Genomic DNA, 22,733 nt, shown 5'->3' with positions numbered 1-22,733 from the left:
GGCGGGGGGGGTTGAAGGATGTGAAGGAGGCAAATGCAAAGCAGACGTGAGAAAGGAAGGGAGGCGCGAACAGAAGAAGATACAAGGAGCGAATGTGTAGAAGGGTAGAGGAAGTCAAGATGGGACAGGCGAGGTTAGGACAGGGCAAGGTACATAGATGGCATCTGGAGCCTCACGACTGGGACGCTAATGCATTGGACTCCGCAGAAGCTCCAGCAAGACAATGGGAGGAAGACCTATGAAGGGCGCGAGGACAAGTCGTGGGAGAACGCGATGTAGGAATCCCATCAGGCAAGGTGGCAGGGCACTTGGAAATCGGGACGATGGAGGATTGCTTCCGCTTAGTACCGGGGGCAGAGATGTGCGGCAAGGCAGCCTGGGTGGGGAGAGACAGGGAAGGCTCGCCAAAGAGCTTCGAAGGATGTTGTCCAGCATCGATTCAAATGCATTGGAGACAGCAGAGGCAGCTGCGGGAGGATGGATGTCAACCGTAGAAGAAGCGGAGGAGAGGAGCGACAGGCCAGCCTCAGGAACGGAAAGGATGGACTGCGGAAAGAATTTAGTGATGAGGCAGACCAGCATCATCTTGAGTGCATCCACAAAGCAAGCGACAATAGCGGCAAGAAGATCGGGACTCAGTTGAATGGCGGGTGGGAGAGAAGAAGCCTCAGGGGCGAGAGGAACGTCAGTGACAAATGGATCAGGCACAGGTAAGGCGGCGACGGAGGGGGAAGTGGTGGGTGACGAGGAACTGGGGCAGAATGAGGCAAAGCATGACTGCCGGGCGGAGTGACGACAGGAAGAGCCTTAGTGAGCGCCACAATGTAGGAAGGACACTGCTTTAAAGTGATGGCATGATCACCACCACAATTGGGGCAACAGAGCTTGTCAGATTCACAGTCACAAATGTAACGAGAACCAGAGCACTTGCCACAACGAACGTCATTGGTGCAGCAATGGTAAGTATGGTGAAAACCCTTACAATGAAAGCACTGAGTGGGATGGAGGAACGTACACCTCCAATTTATGGAGGAAGCCATTAATCCAAACTCGATCAGGGGGGGAGGGAGTCAAAAAAAAGTAAGGAGGTCAGTGCTGGTATCATACAGGTCGGCATCAATTTCTTGACACCAAAGATCGGAAGATCACCATCCTGCAGTTGCGCCTTGATGTCGTCCGCACTAACGTCAACAACATGCTGGACCACATATCGTACCAAACGGTCACCCAGAGGCTTATAACAACGGACCTTGTAACCACACATATCAGTAGTGTCCGAAAGCACCAAGTCCCCGGAGGAAGCGTGGTCCACTGCAATCAAGTTCCTGCATTTATTCGGCCTGAAATTGGGCACCTTGATCTTAAAGAACTCGGGAACAACTTGAACGACTTTATCCCTCAAGGTAACCTCAAGATAGAAAAGACTGCGTGCCCTACTATTTCCAAAATACACTCCGATCAGCGGGTGTATCGGCATCAAAAGCGATGATGAATGTATCAGGCCAGGAGAATTTGTCTGACCAGGAGGGAGTGGAGGACGTGGAGACAGAGGATGTGGGGGGTCACAGGGCACTGCAGGATGCAGACGACGTTTCACCTCCAATCTGTTAGCCTTACTATGATGTTTACTGTCCAGAAAAGCACACTCGGGATCCCCCTCCAAGACCGGGAGAAAGTCGTGACCGGAATGCTTGTCAAGGGACAACGGGTCCTGAAAAGCCTCAAAGGGATCTACGGGAGAAACGCTGCGCGAACCACCATCTGTCGCTATGGTCGGCTGGCAAGTCCCGATCAATTGTCATTCAAGGGATTGAATGTGTAATTACTTGTGATTTGTGTATGTTTTCCCCTGGGATAGATTATGATGAAAACTTGTCTCCTATTACAGTTCTATTTTTCAGCATTTACTGCTATTTAAATAGAATGAAATCTTCACATCATTACAGATTCAATATATGGGTCTTTTTCCAAATGTTTTCAGTCTTAGCAGTTTGAAATTACAGTATATATTAGTAATTTATACTCATTGCAACTTGTCATTGGCAGTTTGTGTGACAGATGCTAAGAAGACAAAGCTAATGGCAAAGGGGGATAATTATCTGTCTTGCTGCATACTGTATTTTGATATGGTAAGCCATGTACTGTACATATAAGCTAAATAAGGAAAAGTATATAAAGTACAACAGGGTTGCCTTGTCAAATAAGGATCTATGTGAATGCTGATTTCAGATCCGAGACTTGAATCTAGGAACAAACTTCCCAGTCATTCGAGCAGTGACAGCTAAACGTGTGAATCTCAAACCCGATGTCTCGACTCTTGAACAAATCGACATCATGGTAGAAGTGGAGTACAATGGTGGAATCCAGTTGGCTGTTGATGCATCCTCACGGTTCTCCAAGCCTGCCATGGTTAAAATTAAAGGTTTGTTTCTACGTATTATTCAGCACGTTGTGCTTGTTTGTCTGGGATGGAGTTAAATATTGTTATAAAGAGCTGTTTTAAGGAAAGCCATTTCCTGGGATATACGGGCAACAAAAAATCTGGGATTTTGAATTTACATAAAGTATCATACATTGAAACAAAATGTTTAATACTCGACTAATGGTAGTCATTCTAGTGTGTATTAATTATGTTAAGAAGAAGAATTTTTTAATAAATCAACCGTGTTCATGCTATGGTATTTGATTTGATCATCATTGTCTACAGTTGTTCATCTTTCTGGTAATGGTCGCCTGCAGTTTTCCCGGCATCCCTTCACCCATTGGAGCTTCTCTTTTTATGAAGAACCTCAAGTAAGATAATCTGTCACAATGTATTTGTTTGTGTATACCATATTTATATTTAGTACAGCTTATTGTTTCTTATATTCATGTTGATAAATATAAGAAATCCTTCATGCTAATCCTTCCATCATGACCTTCAAGGTATCTCTTACCATTGGTGTGGTGCAGGGGATGTGTGTGTCAATTGGACAGTGTTTCAACACCATTATATCGGTTTACTAACTGGCATTGTTGCCCTTAGCTATGTGAGCCTTAATATGCCTGACAGGATTCCTGTCCATGACAATGGGAAAAAGCATTAATTGAAGTGGTGAGAATGGATTATCACTACATAGCATATTACAAATTGAGCTGGTGATACAGCTTTATCCCAATTGTTGTCCTGCTTCATAATAATGCTGTGCCACTTACTTTTTCAACATTTGCAGAAATCTCTCAATTGCCCCTTGGTAGTCATCTTGATATTGTATCGACAATCTCTAGTCAGATTGGATTGTTTTTGTTAACCAGACCCAACTACTATGCAGTGTTGGGTCTATGAGATTCCCTTGAAATGATACTGTGAAATCTCACCCCAATGTACTACATGTGGCATATTCATTTTTGTTGCATCTGGGTTTCCCTGCCCAGCTCAATTTGTTTCTAAGCAACACACCTTCAGTTGCAATCTAAACCAACAGTCATAGTCCTCCCAGAACACTGCTAAAACATCAGGCTGTAGCTGACTCATCCAACTGAGATAAAGAACTTTACAAATCGTTTGCAAAATATTTCTGTTCTCTTTTTACTCCCTCTTTCCTTTCTTCTCTTTTTTTCCTCTTTTTCTCTTTTTACGCTTGACAATGGTTTCCAATACTATATTTTAAATCTTCTGATTTTATCTTATTTCTGGGCAGATGCTTGCCCATCCCAATTCAAGAGGGGGAGTATGTTATTGATGATTATGATGAATATAGAAAGCTGTATGATCATAATTTAACTTAAAATTAAAGGATCTTGTGTTCCTTAACCCTTCAATTGCGCATCGCATCATATGATGCTTTGATCGACTTGCAGTAAATTGCGCATCGCATCATGTGATGCTTTGGAGTACTATGCAAGATTTAAACGGCCCGCGGATACACGGGGTTCACCACACCTTCATCAGGGCTCTTGTAAACAGACGCCATTTTTAAAAAAAATCGTGGGCCAAACTCTTGGGTCTTAGGGCCTCAGTATTGAGTCAGCTACCAAGCCTGACGCACGCAGCATGAGCTCACAGCACTGCTGTTCAGCTTGTGACCACAGCATCGCCTAAAAATGCCATAATATACTTGTTCATGCTATTATGTAGCGATGATATTATTACAGAAGACCCCTGACTGTGATAAAACTGACCAGGGTTCTGATAATAGCAGGATTGTGGTGATATTTGGCGCTGTGCGCCATGGAGGGAGGAGTAATGCTGTGGGAGGGAGGATGGTGGCGTTGTCTTTTGAGTGTGTGTGGCCACCTTTTATTGACTGCACTCACCATACCAGCTTAGTGGTTCGCTATGGTGAACACAAATGTAGATACTTATATATAACGTGTGTATAGTGTGAGATAACAGCGAGAGTAGGAGGTTGGGAGCCGCCATTTTGGTGAGGGTGGAGCGTCGTCTGCAGGACTTATCATGTTGTTTACTGATGACCACGATGGTCTTTGGGCACCATACCAGTTTACTTGTACAAGTGTGGTGAATAAAACAGGTAGATATTTATATATAATGTGTGTATATAGCGTAATAACACCACAAACAGTATTGTTGTAGGAGAAATATTAGTGCGTCTGGCCTTGAGGGCGGCCGCCACCAGCTGACTGTGTGAGTAGCTACGTCTCTTGTCTTTACTCACCATACAAGCTTAGATGTACAGTTATGGTGAACAAAACATGTAAATACTTATATATAGCGTCTGTATATAAAAGCAAAAACAGTATGGTGGGTGGAGAATGGTGGCAAATCAGGTGAGGTGAGGTGAGGGAGGGAGTGGCAGCCAGTCACTGCCTGCCACTGCCACTCAGCATACCAACTTAGTGGTTTGTCATGGTGAACAAAACATGCAGATACTTGTATATAACCTGTGTATATAGTGTAATAACCGACAAAGTATTTGTTCACTGTTTGATGAACATAATTGAATCAACAATATGCACAACATATTTTTGAGTACAGCGATGATTCACTCATTTTATTATATAAATATATCACACTACACACTATTGAATAATATTACAGCAAAAAAACTACGAAAAATCAATCAGAGACATTGAAATAATTAGGTAATTATCTCTTTGTGGAAACTCTGGCCTGACAGCTGGCGATCAACAGACCGCCTGGGACGCACGCTTAGTCAGCGCCTGATTTTTGCCACACTTCCCCGCCCTATAGTGGGCAATATATGCCACTTACGATTCTTTTATTATTTTTCCCGTGATCAGTGAACACAAATTAACAGGTTAGGAAGAAAAAATAATTTTTTTTTTTTTTTTTTTTGGTATGCGCCTGTGGGTGTCAAATGGTATATAGCTATGCGCCATTTAAGGGTTAAAAATGGTTTTGTCAAATCTTATTTAGGTCTAGCATGACATACATGTCATGCATGAAGTTTAATAATAGCACAAACATTTTTGTTTTCTCATGTAGGTTGAGTTTGAGGTGTACTCAAGCTTAGGTCTACACATTCCACGTTTCAACTCCATCATCATCTCTCAACTACGAGGAATCCTGAAACGCAAGCATACCCTTCCATATTTCAAGTTGCGAGGTCCTCCACTCATCAAGAGGGTGATTAATCCAATCAACGAAGAAGGTTGTTCCGTCCCTTCAGGAAGACTGACTGGCAGCATTGTGAAGTGTACAAGGTTGCAGGTACTGCATTGTCTCATTATTTTTGTTTATAGTTCAATTCTCCTTTACAATACTCCAATTTTTATAAATCAGAGTGATTCATAAAGATCTGATCTGATCTGTAATGATGAAGTCGTGTGTATGTGGGGTTTATGTTGGGATCAAGTCATGTCAGCACATACGCATTCCAAAAATAAGAACATAAACTAAATTATTTGGCCCTCTTTTCAGTAATTTTTAGTAAAAAATTGTGTTAAGTGAAATGAAATACTCCTTTCTATGCAAGTTCCTCATTTGCTTCCTGAGCCAGACCCTAAATGATACACCCAGAATTCAATTCACTCAACAGGCCCAAGCCAATTTCCCTCTCCACCATGATAAAAAACTTTGCAAATAATTTTACTACTGCTTTTGGGAGAGGGCAGATATAAGAGAGTATAATTCATTTCATCACTGAGTAACCTCTCACTATTAGACAAAATTATGAAGCTCACTCAAGAGTTCCCTCTGAGTAAAAATTTAAATCACAGGACATTGTTACAGTATCACTTTGCTAACTCAAATTATTATTTAGCTGCTACACTGACCACCACTGGATAGCATCATTAGCTACCACATAAGAATCGGATGAGCTAACAGCCCGTTTTTGTAGTCCAAGCCTTCCAAACATTCTCATAGAAGCCGAGACTAAAATGGTGGGAGAGAAATTGAAGGATCTGCCCAAAAAGGAGATTTTTATATTGGTCAGTGCCTATTTCTGAGCTTGGTGGTCTGTTACTCCAAGAGCCACTTTAGTTCAGCTAAATCAGAGGTGAAACACCAACAAAAGGCACTCACCTGAGGGTCAAAATACTCTTGAAACCTGTAGGTAGAGTGACAGAGGCAGCAGGAGACAGCAGGCTCAGCATTCAAAAGCCCTGAACCTTACTCTGAAAAAACTGCACACAGTAATGTCAAGTGTAAGGCACTGTGGCAGGCAAGAAGTCGATAACAGCCTACTCATATATACAGGTCTGACAAAATCATTCCCTGGAATGAGAATACTGCTCATGTGGATTGTCCTCACAGGTAAGTAAGTCTTGTTTGAACAAACACAGATGCAAAACCTTAACCATTTGGTGAGATGTGAAGTATGCAGCCACAGATAAGAACTATTGTTTACACATTCCAAGCACACCCTTGATTAAAGCATAGGGGACAGAGCTAAGCACAATAGCCACACAACTAACTAGTCACTCCCCATTAACAGGTTTTACAGTAGAAAGCAAACCCACAACCTATACAGGAGTGAAAGGGCTTAAGGAGTCAATTTATGGGAGAGAAAATCCAAAATTCTCAGGGATGTTAATTTAACTCTTAGGCACGGGGAAAGCAAGCTGGTAAGCTGAGTATAGAGCATACTCAGGGCAAATGGACAAAATACAAATGTGAAACAAGAAATGGAACAAAACAAAGCTATGAAACATTTCAAGGATAGACGGCACCGCTTATTGAAAATTTAAATCTGAATTTGGAGCCATCAAAACGGTGCAACCCTGAATGTGGCAAGCAAATGAAGGGTTTTTCAGCAAAGATGCTCATGGAAGTGAAATTAAGTGGGAAAGGGATGGGTGGTAATGCTAGATAAATGAAAAAGTAGGCAAGGATTACAATTTGAAAATAACATTTCCAAAGATAGTGTTGATGGTAATAAATATGTTAAAGTTTTATGAAGTGATTGGTGTTTTCAAATTTGGTCACTGAAGAAAGTAATCATTTTCCAGGCTGCTTTAGTTGGAGAAGTGATGTACTGTACTGTGATACTGAGCGAAGTTCCTATTGTGTGTGCTGTAGAGAAACCATCTGGGTTATGGGCAATCCAAGACATAACCCTCAAGCGCCCCCAAGGATCATCAGCTGGCATTTTAATGCGCAATTCAGATGAAGGCACACAAGTAAGGTTATCTGTATATATATGTGTGTGAGTGTGTGTGTATGTATATGTATATATATGTATATATATGTATATATATGTATATATTAGTATATTTTGGTAGCAGTCTCTTGTAAACATATGCTATTAAATATGACCGAAAAAGTAAGATTAATAATTCTAACACAAATTTTCTCAATATTTCTTATGTTTCTTTTCACTGTCGATGGTAATTGAAAAATCAATTCTCCAAAATTCATTTTTATTTTTAGCCTGATGCGACACTTGAACGCGTTTCGTAATAACTTATTGCATTTTCAAAGACTTTAGTTTACACACACACAACTATAACCAGCAAACACTAAACAGAGTTTTACTATGCTATCATTTAAACAGCTTTTATCTTATATACTCTCATTTGGGTGAGGTGATATGTTACAACAGTTTTGGATGAGGTGAACAAAACTTTCAACACAAGACAAAGCAAACTTTCAACACAAGACAGAACACCGTGCATTGGGTATAAATTGGATAAATTAAAGGGAAGAGTGGAAGTAACTGCAAAGGGCCTATTGGCCCATATTTCTTGATGCTTCTATATTGGTGTGGAGTCTTAAAGTGGGTAGAATATAGTTGTGCATTAATAGGCTGTTGATTGCTGGTGTTGACTTCTTAATGTGTAGTGCCTCGCAGATGTCAAGCTTTCTGCTATCGCTGTATCTATCGATGATTTCTGTGTTGTTTGTTAAGACTTCTCTGGTGATGGTCTGGTTGTGTGAAGAGATTATATGTTCCTTGATGGAGCCCTGTTGCTTATGCATCGTTAATCTCCTGGAAAGAGATGTTGTCTTGCCTATATACTGAGTTCTTTGAGGCTTACAGTCCCCAAGTGGGCATTTGAAGGCATAGACGACGTTGGTCTCTTTTAAAGTGTTCAACTTTGTGTCTGGAGAGTTTCTCATGAGTAGGTTGGCCGTTTTTTTGGTTTTATAGTAAATCGTCAATTGTATCTTCTGATTTTTGTCTGTAGGGGTAACGTTCCTATTAACAATATCTTTCAGGACCCTTTCCTCCGTTTTATGAGCTGTGGAAAAGAAGTTCCTGTAAAATAGTCTAATAGGGGGGTACAGGTGTTGTGTTAGTTGTCTCTTCAGAGGTTGCATGGCGTTTCACCTTCCTTCTTACGATGTCTTCAATGAAACCATTGGAGAAGCCGTTGTTGACTAGGACCTGCCTTACCCTACAGAGTTCTTCATCGACTTGCTTCCATCCTGAGCTGTGGCTGAGAGCATGGTCGACATAAGCGTTAACAACACTCCTCTTGTACCTGTCTGGGCAGTCACTATAGGCATTGAGGCACATTCCTATGTTTGTTTCCTTAGTGTAGACTGCAGTGTGGAAACCTCCGCTCCTTTTCATGACTGTTACATCTAGAAAGGGCAGCTTCCCATCCTTCTCCATCTCGTAAGTGAAACGCATCAAATGCATCTGTTCAAATGCCTCCTTCAGCTCCTGCAGATGTCTGACATCAGGTACCTGTGTAAAAATGTCGTCAACATACATGCAGTATATGGCCGGTTTCAAGTTCATGTCGACTAAGACCTTCTGTTCGATGGTACCCATGTAGAAGTTCACAAACAGGGCACCTAGGGGAGAACCCATGGCGACCCCATCTACTTGCTTATACATGTGCCCATCTGGGCTCAAGAAGGGTGCCTCTTTAGTACAAGCTTGGAGTAGTTTCCTTAGAATGTTTTCTGGTATGTCAAGAGGAGAGTGTATCGTGATCCGGCCTGTACTCCTCTTGACATACCAGAAAACATTAATACCCATGAATTATGGGTATTAATTGGATATGAGAGCATAAGAATGGAAGTAACTGCAAAGGGCCTATTGGCCCAGACTTTCTCTTGATGCTTCTATATTGGTACGGAGACTTGAAGTGGGTAGAATATAGTTGTGCATTAATTGGCTGTTGATTGCTGGTGTTGACTTTTTGATGTGTAGTGCCTCCCAGATGTCGAGCCGCCTGCTATCGCTGTATCTATCGATGATTTCTGTGTTGTTTGTTAAGACTTCTCTGGTGATGGTCTGGTTGTGGGAAGAGATTATATGTTCCTTAATGGAGCCCTGTTGCTTATGCATTGTTAGTTGCCTGGAAAGAGACGTTGTTGTCTTGTCTATATACTGAGTTCTTTGGGGCTTACAGTCCCCAAGTGGGCATTTGAAGGCATAGACGACGTTGGTCTCCTTTAAGGCGTTCTGCTTTGTGTCTGGAGAGTTTTTCACGAGTAGGTTGGCCTATTGGAAAATACTACTACTACCAACCAAGGTTGGTAGGTTGGCCAACCTACTCATGAAAAACTCATTGTTTCGTGTTCTATCTTGTATTTGTCACAATTTTGTTCACCTCATCCAAAACTGTTGTACCATATCACCTCACCCAAATGCGAGTATAAATAGGAAGCAAATGGCGTGTTTACAGGTTACAGTTGTATGTGTAAACTAAAGTCTTTGAAAATGTAATAGTTAATTATGAAATGCGTTCAAGTGTCGCGTCAGACTAGAAATAAAAATGAATTTTGGAGAATTGATTTTTCAATTACCATCGGCAGTAAAAAGAAACATAAGAAATATTGAGAAAATTCGTGTTAGAATTATTAATGTTACTTTTTCGGTCATATTTAACAACATATGTTTACAAGAAAGACTGCTACCAAAATATACTAATATGCCTAAAGCATAGTATATATACTAGCTCTATCTAGAAATTCAGCATTCTGTTTGTAACTCATTTTGTATGTATGTACTTTTACCTGAATAAACTATTTATATATTTATTTAATTTATTTATTTATTTATATAACCTATAGATAGATATATAGAGATATCTTTGTCTGTATCTATCTACTTATCTGTATGTACTCACCTAGTTGTGCTTGTGGTGGTTGAGCTTTGGTTCTTTGGTCCCGCGCCTCAACCGTCAATCTACTGGTGTACAGATTGCTGAGCTTCTCGAGCTCTATCATATCTACATTTGAAACTGTGTATGGAGTCAGCTTCCACCACATCACTTCCTAGTGCATTCCATTTACTAACTACTCTGACACTGAAAAAGTTCTTTCTAATGTCTCTGTGGGTCATTTGGGTACTCAGTTTCCACCTGTGTTCCCTTGTGTGTGTACTTCCCGTGGTAAATAATCCATCTTTGTCTACCCTGTCAATTCCTCTGAGAATTTTGTATATGGTGATCATGTCTTCCTGGGTCTTATCTTCCAGCGACGTGAGGTGCAGTTCCCTCAGCCTTCCTCGTAACCCATGCCTCTTAGTTCTGGGACTAGCCTAGTGTCATATCCTCTGAACTTTATCCAGCTTCGTCTTGTGCTTGACAAGGTACGGACTCCATGTTGGGGCCGCATACTCCAGGATTGGCCTTACATACATGGTATACACGGTTCTGAAAAATTCCTTACACAGGTTTCTGAAGGCAGTTCTGATGTTAGCCAGCCTCGCATATGCCACCGATATTATTCATTTGATGTGGGCTTCAGGAGACAGGTTTGGCGTGATATCAACTTCTAGATCTTAATCTGTTCATTTCGTGAAGGACTTCAAATCCCATTTGGTATCAAGTGACTGGCCTCCTATTTCCTCCCCCTACTTTCATTACCTATCACTACATTTACTTGGGTTGAACTTTAGTAGCTATTTGTTTGACCATTCCTTCAGTTTGTTTAGGTCATCTTGTAGCCTCATACTATCTTCCTCTGTCTTAATCCTCCTCCATAATTTTTGCTTCATCAGCAAACATTGAGAGGAACGATATAGGTCCAAGTACTGTACTGAACCCTGTGGGACTCTACTGGTGATTCCTCACCCCTCCAAGACCTCACCTCTCACAGTGACTCTGTCTTCTGTTGCTTAGGTACTCCATTATCCAGTGGAGTATCTTTCCTTTCACTCCTGCCTGCATCTCCAGTTTGTGCACTAGTCTCTTATGTGGTTATCTTGAGGTTATCTTGAGATGATTTCAGGGCTTTAGTGTCCCTGGGGCCCGGTCCTAGACCAGGCCTCCACCCACAGGAAGCAGCCCGTGACAGCTGACCAACACCCAGGTACCTATTTTGCTGCTAGGTAACAGGGGCATAGGGTGAAAGAAATTCTGCCCATTGTTTCTCACCGGCGCCCAGGATCGAACCCGGGACCACAGGATCACAAGTCCAGCGTGCTGTCCGCTCGGCCGACCGACTCCCATAGACTACATTACAGGCAGAGTACCGGCTCCCGACAGGTACTGTGTCAAAGGCTTTCTGGCAGTCCAAAAATATGCAGTCTACCCATCCCTCTCTTTTTCCTGCCTGATTTTTGTTGCCTGGTCATAGAATTCAGTTATGAGAGACATGATCTGGCATCCCTGAACCCATGCTGATGTGATACAAAGTTCTTCCGCTCCAGATGTTCCACTAGATTTTTTCGCACAATTGTCTCCCATCATCTTGCATGGTTTGCAAGTTAGTGACACTGGCCTTTAGTTTAGAGCCTCCTGTCGATCACCCTTTTTGAATATTGGGACTACATTAGCTATCTTCCAAATTTTTGGCAGTTCACTTGTTACCAGGGATTTGTTATACACCATGGCAAGTGGCTGGCATAGAGCTTCTGCTCCTTCCTTCAGTATCCAAGGTGAGATTCCATCCAGGCCTATAGCCTTTGTCACTTCCAAATCTAGCAGATGTTTCCTCACCTCCCCACTGGTAATCACGAACTCGTCTAGTAGTGTTTGGTTAGATATTCCCTCTCCTATCTCTGGGACTTCCCTTTGCTCTACTGTGAAGACCTCGTGGAATTTCTTATTGAGTTCATTGCATACTTTCTTGTCATTTGTAGTGAATTTGTCTGCCCCTATCCTGAGTTATATTTGTCTGCCCCTATCCTGAGTTATATTACCTGTTCCTTCACTGTTCTTTTTCTCCTGATGTGGCTGTGCAGCAATTTAGGTTGCTGCCTAAATCTTTGATTTTTATCTCTGATTAACCCATGGGTTTCTCGTCTGCATTTAATTTTTTCCCTTTTGGACTGGGATGGACTTGTCTGCTGCTTCCTTACACTTTTGTGTGATGTAGTCCATCATGCCTTTGGCCATCTTTCCTCTGAGCTCTGTTTCCCAAGTTATATCTGGTAGGAATTTTCTTATCTCCTCATAGTTTCCCCATTGGAATGCCATCCTTTTGTTTTCTGGGCCCTTCCTTGGGTTCATTATCCCTTCTTTGACAAGATACTTAAACATCAGTACATTGTGATCGCTCAGTCCTACTGGAGCTTCGAAATCGATTTCCCGTATGTCGGAGTCATTCAGTGTGAAGACTAGGTCGAGTCTCGCTGGTTCATCATTGCCTCTCATTCTTGTGGGTCCCCTGACATACTGACTTAACACTATCGGTAACTTTGGACCGGACTCGCGTCCATTATTTTTCTCCCGAGTCCTAACTTTGGACCGGACTTGCGTCCACTACAAAAAATATTTGTATAAAATTCATTTTTTATCCAATGACCTCGGGATAGTATCAAAATAAGCGCCTTTAGATTGCACACAATTTTATACCAAAATGAAAGATATATAATAAAACTTGATGTCCGAACACTTGAAAGATTATAAATAGGCTTTTGGTCAAAATATTAAAATATTTGTTAAAATTCTATTTATTGTCCTATTATCTTGGGACTAGTTTTAAAATGCGCACCTTTATGTCACGAACAATTTGATACCAAAATGAAAGATGTAACACAAAAATTTATGTCAGAACACTGGAAAGATATAAATAATTTTGTGATGATGAGCGTCCAGAATTAAAATATTTGTTAAAATTCCAGTTATTGCTCTATTATTATGGGACTAGTTTTAAAATATGCGCCTTTTTATTGCGAACAATTTGATACCAAAATGAAAGACGTAACACAAAATTTGATGTTATCAAATTGAACAAGTATACACATTAGGTTGCAGTGAACAAATTGGTGCTCGTTCACGGGTAACTTTAGGCTTTTCTGCGGGGAGGCACTCCAGGCTTTTGTACATTATATTCATACACATCTGTAGGGAATTTAATTGCGAACACAATGATACCAAAACGAGCGACGTAGCACGAGAATTAAGGTGAGAAAAATGGAACGAGTATGCACATGTTACTGATTTTGTGCGCTCACAGGTAACTTTTGCTGACTTTAGGCTTTGCTGTTGGGAATCACACCAGGCTTTTGGACATTATATTTATACACACCTGTAGGGAATTTAATTGCGAACACAATGATACCAAAACGAGCGACGTAGCACGAGAATTAAGGTGAGAAAGCTGAAACAAGTATACACATTTAGGTGTCACCGCGCTCTTACCCTCACGCTCGCCCGCACGCTCGGTGCATGACCCCTAAGTTTACCGCGCGCCTGCCCGGTGAGCGATAGTGTTAAAAGGTTTCTTTTTGCCACTTCCAACAGTTTAGCTCTCCATGTAATTTTTACCTAAGTGTAATTACCTAAGTGTAGTTACAGGATGAGAGCTACGCTCGTGGTGTCCCGTCTTCCCAGCACTCTTTGTCATATAACGCTTTGAAACTACTGACGGTCTTGGCCTCCACCACCTTCTCACTTAACTTGTTCCAACCGTCTACCACTCTATTTGCGAAGGTGAATTTTCTTATATTTCTTCGGCATCTGTGTTTAGCTAGTTTAAATCTATGACCTCTTGTTCTTGAAATTCCAGGTCTCAGGAAGTCTTCCCTGTCGATTTTATCAATTCCTGTAACTATTTTGTATGTAGTGATCATATCACCTCTTTTTCTTCTGTCTTCTAGTTTTGGCATATTTAATGCTTCTAACCTCTCCTCGTAGCTCTTGCCCTTCAGTTCTGGGAGCCACTTAGTAGCATGTCTTTGCACCTTTTCCAGTTTGTTGATGTGCTTCTTAAGATATGGGCACCACACAACAGCTGCATATTCTAGCTTTGGCCTAACAAAAGTCATGAACAATTTCTTTAGTATATCGCCATCCATGTATTTAAATGCAATTCTGAAGTTAGAAAGCATAGCATAGGCTCCTTGCACAATATTCTTTGTGGTCCTCAGGTGATAGTTTTCTATCTAGAACCACTCCTAGATCTCTTTCTTTATCAGAATTCTTTAAAGATTTCTCACATAATATATAGGTTGTGTGGGGTCTATGTTCTCCTATTCCACATTCCATAACATGACATTTATTAACATTAAATTCCATTTGTCAAGTGGTGCTCCATATACTTATTTTGTCCAGGTCTTCTTGAAGGGCATGACAGTCATCTAAATTTCTTATCCTTCCTATTATCTTAGCATCATCAGCAAACATGTTCATATAATTCTGTATACCAACTGGTAGATCATTTATGTACACAATAAACATCACTGGTGCAAGAACTGAACCCTGTGGTACTCCACTTGTGACATTTCTCCATTCTGATACATTGCCTCTGATTACTGCCCTCATTTTTCTATCAGTCAGAAAATTTTTCATCCATGATAGAAGCTTACCTGTCACCCCTCCAATATTTTCCAGTTTCCAGAACAACCTCTTATGTGGAACTCTGTCGAAAGCCTTTTTTAGGTCCAGATAGATGCAGTCAACCCAACCATCTCTTTCCTGTAATATCTCTGTGGCTCGATCATAGAAACTGAGTAAATTCGATACACAGGATCTTCCAGATCGAAAACCATACTGTCTGTCTGATATTATATCATTTCTCTCTAGGTGTTCTACCCATTTAGTTTTGATTAGTTTTTCCAATACTTTCACTATTACACTTGTCAATGATACAGGTCTATAATTGAGGGGGTCTTCCCTGCTGCCACTTTTGTAGATTGGAACTATGTTAGCCTGTTTCCACCCGTCTGCTACGATTCCTGTACACAGGGATGCCTGAAAGATCAGGTGAAGTGGAATGCTGAGCTCAGATGCACATTCTCTCAGAACCCATGGTGAAACGCCATCTGGGCCAGCTGCTTTGTTCTTACCGAGCTCCTTGAGCATTTTTTCCACTTCGTCTCTAGACACCTCTATGTGTTCTATGTTGTTCTCTGGAATTCTTATTGTATCTGGTTCCCTAAAGATTTCATTTTGTACAAACACACTTTGGAACTTTTCGTTTGGTGTTTCACACATTTCCTTTTCATCTTCCGTGAATCTATTTCCCATTTTCAACCTCTGAATATTATCCTTTACCTGCAATTTGTTGTTTATGAATTTATAGAATAGACCTGGTTCTGTTTTACATTTGTCCGCAATCCCTTTTTCAAAATTTCTTTCTGCCTCTCTCCTCACTGCCGTGTAGTTGTTTCTCGCATCTTTGTATCGCTGGTATGTTTGGGGGTTCGGCCTCTTCCTGTATTGATTCCATTTTTGTGTCTTTCGGTCTCTAGCCCTCTCGCAATTTCTATTGAACCAATCCTGTTTCCTAGTTCTGCATCTCTGTTTTGGTATAAATTTTTTTGTGCCTTTATGATATATTTCACAAAACTTGCCATACATCTCATTCACTTCCTTGCCTAGCATCAAGTCTGTCCAAATATACTCACTAAAAAAATTTCTAAGGTCACCATAATGTCCTCTCCTGAAGTCTGGTTTTTCAACTGCTTCAACCTCCTTATTTTCTTCCAGCTTATAACGCATTGCATACTTTATTCCCAAAAAGACATGGTCACTTTTACCCAAGGGAGGAAGGTACTGAATGTCAAATATCTCTTCCTCCTTCCTGGTAAATATCAAATCTAGCATGGAGGGAACGTCCCCTTCCCTCATCCTCGTAGCTTGTTTAACATGTTGATACAAGAATGTTTCCAGGATGAGGTCTACAAATTTACAGGTCCAAAAATCTTCTGTTTTAGCTTCATATGCTATGGATTTCAAGTTGAAGTCACCGACTATCAACAGTCGTGATCTATCGTTATCCGCTCTCGCTATAATCTCTCTCATTATTGTTATAAGACCTTCACGTTTACTATCTAGCTCCTCCTTTGACCATGTGCTGCTTGGCGGTGGACTATATGCATTTATCATCATTAGTTTATCATCCTCATAGCAGATCTCTAGTGCTATTATGTCAACTTCTTGTGGATTGGCAGTCATTATTTCCTTCACCTTTAGGTGTTCTTTTACCAGCACAGCAACGCCACCGCCTTTCCTAATTTTTCTGTCCCGTCTCCAAATTGAGTAGCCCCTTGGGAATATGACCTCATTTAAAATTACATCTTCAAGTTTTGTCTCCGTGAGTGCAACAATGTCTGGTGTCTGCAGCTGTATTACATCACTTAACTCCAGTATCTTCGATCTCACTCCATCTATGTTGGTGTATGCAATCTTCAGGAACTTGTTCCCCCTCTCCTTATTCTTCACTCCCCCTCTCTCTATTGATTTTGTTGGTTTGCCTTTATGTACCACTTTACTGGTTTGCCTACCCCTATCACTTTGTAGAAAAAAAAGAATTTATTTCTTCTTCATTCCTGCTCTCATTTAAATGTTTTGCCTCGGCGAGGTTCAGTTTCAGCTTCTCTCTATCTTCTTTTGAAAGATCTCGTCTTAACGACCACCCTTTCCCATCCTCTTCCCTTTGCAATTTTCTAGCATTCCTTAGTACTTCTTCCATCTGTTTGGCACCGTTTAGGGTGATCCTCAAAGGTCGATCTTTCCCTTTTACGTACCTGCCTATTCTCCTGTAGTCGCACACATTCTCTCTGTTTGTAAGACCTTCCACGAGGCCAACAATTTTATCTACTACTTTAGCTTCTTCTACAGCTCTTTCTGACCTAGATGTTATCGCCTTTTCTTTGCAGCCAAAAATGATCAGGGACTTACTCCGATCAACTGTGTTTTGCACCAACTTCGGGTTAGATGCCAATTCTTTCCTCACTTCTAGCCTAATGTTTGTTTTATCTTGGTTGCTGCAGTGTTTGACTTCCTTTACTGCTTCTTCTATTTTTTCCTTCTCCTTGGCCACTTGTGCATAAGTGAGTTGCATATCTTTCTTGCACTGTTCTATTCCCTGTGTAACTTCCTCCATCTGTGCTGACAAAAGCTGTTACTCCTGTTGAATTTCCTTGCCTAACCTATTGTAGTCATTTATGTTTAAATTTACTTTAACTTCTTCCAAAGCTATTTTTAAGAGTTTATTTTCTTCTTCCATGGCTTTGCAATTTGTTTCCAATTGATTCTTATCCTTGCGCAAGTCTTTCACTAAACCCTCAAGACATAAAACTTTGCTATTCAAATGGTCATTACTTTCTTTCAATTTACTAATTATTTCTACATGAGAGTTCACTATAGTATCTAAATTTACCAACTTGTTATGTAGACTACTAATATCAATGCTTTCTTCATTGAATCCCTCAAAATCAAGCTCTGTTTTGTTTTTCCCCTTGCCAGTGGCCATCTTGAATGTTCTTCTCTGCACTGTAAACACTAGGGCAACTTTTTCTCATCCGATTTTTCACTTCCCTTAGCACTTTCCTGTTATCTCACCTATTTTTCAGGAGCACTATACCTTTATGTTCTCTGGGACACCACTCACTACCATCAACCTGTACTACAATACTTAGGATTGTTGAAATATGCTGGAGCTCCTCTGCTGCAAGTGTTGACCCTAGGGGTGTCACCTTTTTCATCCTATATCCTATGTATCCTCACCTCCGTGTGGTTCTTTGTTTTCCCAGTCTATCCTTCCATGATTGAAGTTTCCCATAATGAGCAGATGGGATCTATTTCTACAGGCTTCAGTGGCTTCTCTCTCAGTTATAATGTTGACTGCCATGTAGTTTCTGTCATACTCTTGCCTGGGTCTTCTGTCATTTGGTGGAGGTTTATATATCACTGCTACTACTACTATTGGTCCTCCCATCATCATGGTGCCTGTAATGTAGTCTCTGAACCCCTTGCAGCCTGGGATAACTATCTTTTCAAAACTCCATTCCTTTCTTATCAGTAGGACCACTCCATCTCCTCCCCTTCCCTCTCTCTCTCTCTCTCTTTCTCTTTCTCCTTATTACAGTGTAATCCTGGGGAAACGCCTCATTCGTTATGATTCCTGAGAATTTTGTTTCCGTGAGTCCAATTACATCTGGGTTCCCTTCTTGTGCTCTTTCCCTAAGTTCACTTGCTTTGCTTGTAATCCCATCTATGTCCGAGTACATTACCTTGAAACTCGCTCTCTTCATTCCATCCTTAGTTTCTGTTGATTCCACTGGGGTAGGGGGGGGGGACAATGGGGTGTCTGGGGTGGGAGAGTTGTGGAAGGAGGACTTGGGAGATCTGGGGTGAGAGGAGGGCTGGGAGGATCTGATATGGGGAAGCTAGGAGGATCTGTACTCACCTATTTGTACTCACCTATTTGTGCTTGCGGGGGTTGAGCTTTGGCTCTTTGGTCCCGCCTCTCAACTGTCAATCAACTGGTGTACAGATTCCTGAGCCTACTGGGCTCTATTATATCTACATTTAAAACTGTGTATGGAGTCAGCCTCCACCACATCACTGCCTAGTGCATTCCATCCGTTAACTACTCTGACACTGAAAAAGTTCCTTCTAACGTCTCTGTGGCTCATGTGGGTACTCAGTTTCCACCTGTGTCCCCTTGTTCGCGTCCCACCAGTGTTGAATAGTTTATCCTTGTTTACCCGGTCGATTCCTCTGAGGATTTTGTAGGTTGTGATCATGTCTCCCCTTACTCTTCTCTCTCTCTCTTTCTCTTTCTCCTTATTACTGTGTAATCCTGGGGAAACGCCTCATTCGTTATGATTTCTGAGAATTTTGTTTCCGCGAGTCCAATTACATCTGTGGTGGTGTAGCTGTGTAGCTGGGATTGGGGGTCAATTAGGGCTTGGGATGGGGCAGCAGGAGGGGCCTGTGGAAGAGGGAGTGGGAGGTCATTGGTTGTAGAATGAAGGGGAGTCTGGGGTAGGGGGGCCAGGGAGGTCAGGGGTTGGGGAGGGAAGGGGAGCCTGGGGTGGGGTGGCAGGGAGGGATAGAGGGATGGGGGTGTGGGAGGAAGGAGAGCTTGGGGTGGGGGTACTGGGGAGGGCATAGGCTAGAGAAACAGGGGAGGGCATGGGGTGTGGGAAGAGGGAGGGCCTGGGGTGGGGGAAGAAGGTAATGAAACGCCATTTTCTGGGTGAGACATGGAGGCTCCCCGGCAACCCTCCCTCCCCTCCGATTGGTGGTTTTTCGTATCTTTTTGACATCCAGCCTCAGAACTGGGGTGTGGATTGCCAGTGTGAGGATCTGGGGCTCCACCTTCCCTGCATAGACATGCGGCGAGGTGACATCATGCTTGTTTACTCGTTTTCGTTTGGGGAGTTCTGTCCATTAGTTTTGCTTTCAGTAGCAATTTCTTAACCAGAATAGGGGTTTGTTTTGGGGCACTTACCTTTCTGGGTGCCTGACCTGGTCGATGGCAGACATAGAATGCTTCCAATCACAAGGGTTTGTATAGGCCATTGCCCCTCGTGCCTCTCTGAAGGGGGCCAGGTTCTGGCTCGTAGTCCCTGGTAGGCCTATGAACTCCATTCACACTAGCTGATACCAAAGTCTAATATATTACATTTCAGCCTGGACTAGTCCAGGGAGCCTCCGGGTCTCACCCAGAAAATGGGGTTTCATTACATTCAACACTGGTTTTTTAGTAAATAAAATGTAAAATTTATTACATGATTAAGTAGACAGTTTTGTATTTTAACTCGATGGGAGGCATAAAGCTTTTAATTACTGTACATTTGGGAGGTCATTTCACAAGCATTTCTGCTGTGGTTAAGTCTCGTTCTAGGAATATAAAAAAAAAAACAGCGTTGACTGTAAGGAAATGCCATTTTCTGGGTGAGCCCCTTCAGCTCCCCGGAGCTATACAGGCCGATATGTAATATATTAGACTTTGGCATCAGTCAGTGTGAATGGAGTTCATAAGCCTACCAGGGACCACGTGCCAGAACCTGGCCCCCCTCAGAGAGGTACGGGAAGCAATGGCCTATAGAATAGCATATGTGATTTGGAGCATTCTATTTCTGTCATTGATTGGGTCAGGCACCCAGAAAGGTAAGCCTCCCAAAACAAACCCCTATTCTGGTTGAAATTACTACTGAAAGTCAAACGAGTGGACAGAAGTTCCCATAGAAAAAAAGCAAACGAGCATAACGTCACCACTTGCCGCGCTGTTGTCTGTGCAGCTCTCCCCTCCCCATGAGGGGAAAGGGGGAGCCTCAGACCCCTCGCGCCAGCAACCCACACCTTCAGTTTTGAGGATGGATGTCAAAACAGTGAAAAAGCCGCCTACTGGGAGGGAGGGAGGGATGCTGGGGAGCCTCCGGGTCTCATCCAGAAAATGGCATTTCATTACATTCAATGCTGGTTTTCTTAGGGGGGGGGGAGAAGCCCCTTCAACTCCCCCTTCGACTTTGGGTGGTTATCTACCCAAAGACAAGGACAAAAGAGGCACAAACCCGGGAGGTGGAAACTACTAGCCTGAACCCAAAATCAAGACAACTGGCAACCTCAAATGACCCCTGCGGATGACCCGGGAGACCCAAACCCTGGAACTGGGATGAAGGGAACTTGGGTCAACCCAAAGCGCGTTCGTGGCCACAGAGGCCGCGGAGTGCAGGCAATGGCTGAGAACCACAACTGGACACAAGAAAATGCACTTCCGGCCAAACCAATAAAAAAACAACAACCCCAGGGACCCCTCCGGAAAAAGCTGTCCCAACCTCGTCAGAAAAGAAGAGAGACAGCTGCAAACGATCAAACCGATCACCAGAACCCAAAAGAGCAGAAACCTCTGAGAAACTGTCCTGAACCAAAGGGGCCACAGCAAACCAAGGGGAAGAGAGTTAAGAGAGCACCATGTCCAAAGACCAGTATGGCTCAGGTGGCGCATGAGCAGGCCGGAGGTGAAACAAGCCTGAGACAGCTCGTGAAACGGTGCAAAAGGAACATCAAAACCGAAAGCAGGCCATAGCGGCTCTGCCAGCTCCACACAATACCAAGCGACAGTATGCAGCATAAGATGCCGATCCTGAACAGCCACAATAGAAAGGACAAGACCACCTCAACAAAAAGTGCAATATACCTACGAAGAGACAAAAAAAGAAAGGAAGACAGGACCACCAGTAAACCACATACCGCCGCCGAGACGAAACATGCAGGTGGGACATCATCAATGAAGCCACCTGATCACCAAACAGATGATGATAGACTCGAGTCAAAATTACCAGATGCAAAGACTCGAGGAGAAGACCGAACTGAGCATCAGGAGGACCAGCAACCAGGTGGTTGCTGGTCCTCCTGGTTGCTGCGACCAGCAACCAGGAGGTCTGGTCGATGACCAGGCCGCGGAGACGCTTAGCCCCGGAAGTACCTCAAGGTAACCTCAAGGTAGCATCTGAAACAGGCGGAGCCGTGGAAAAACGCCTGGGTGCAGACACCGAGCAAGCAGCATCTGAAACCAAGGGTGTCAGAGAACCAGATGGAACTTCAGCAAGGTCACCAGGAACCTGAACCCAGTGAGCTGGACATGCCCTGTCCAGGAGGAATCCCCACCCTGGACCCCCGAATGACCAACAAGTCCGACAACGGATGACAACTAGAAGAAGTCGCTTGTAGAAACTGCCCAACCGCAGATTCTGCAAACAGCAAGGACAAAATGGCGATGAAAACCTAAAAGCAAGGGCCCAGGCAGATGCCAATGAAGAATTGAGTACCACCTCAGCAGTGCAGACGATGCACTCGTGACCAGTTTATGTATGAGAACCACTTAGGACTTGTACTGTACTAAATAAAAATTACTGTATGGAAAAATAATACAAATAAAATTTTTTAGCTAGGGTTGTAAAACCTAGCTCCTCTTGTCCTAATGACAATGCACTGTAGGGGGCAGAGTGGTTGATTGGAGATCTACATCCACCGGCAGACATTTCTACACCAGCTTGCTTGAACACTGGTTCTGTTCATGATCAGGGCTCTGAACATGTACATAGTCTAGCCTAGCACTTAATATTACAGCCAATATACACATACTAATAAACAACAATTTGTAGGCGATGAGTCACAATAACGTGGCTGAAGTATGTTGACCAGACCACACACTAGAAGTTGAAGGGACGACGACGTTT

General features: G+C 42.6%; 1 protein-coding gene across 4 annotated transcripts in view; it reads left to right on the top strand.

Moving 5' to 3' along the window:
- Positions 1 to 22,733, top strand: part of LOC123765285 (PDZ domain containing 8) — a 187,655-nt gene that overhangs the window by 16,708 nt on the left and 148,214 nt on the right. For 3 of the 4 annotated variants that reach the window (XM_045753829.2, XM_045753828.2, XM_045753830.2), the window contains exons 4-7: positions 2,230 to 2,422; positions 2,708 to 2,793; positions 5,450 to 5,674; positions 7,417 to 7,587. In XM_045753829.2, the coding sequence (XP_045609785.2) occupies positions 2,230 to 2,422; positions 2,708 to 2,793; positions 5,450 to 5,674; positions 7,417 to 7,587 (675 nt within the window). Of the gene's footprint in view, positions 1 to 2,046; positions 2,130 to 2,229; positions 2,423 to 2,707; positions 2,794 to 5,449; positions 5,675 to 7,416; positions 7,588 to 22,733 lie in introns of all 4 variants that reach the window. The other variant, XM_069335479.1, reaches the window with a different exon arrangement.

This window comes from Procambarus clarkii, chromosome 33 (genome assembly GCF_040958095.1).
Source record: "Procambarus clarkii isolate CNS0578487 chromosome 33, FALCON_Pclarkii_2.0, whole genome shotgun sequence".
NCBI classification, from domain to species: Eukaryota; Metazoa; Arthropoda; class Malacostraca; order Decapoda; family Cambaridae; genus Procambarus; species Procambarus clarkii.
This window is presented reverse-complemented; position numbering and strand designations above follow the sequence as displayed.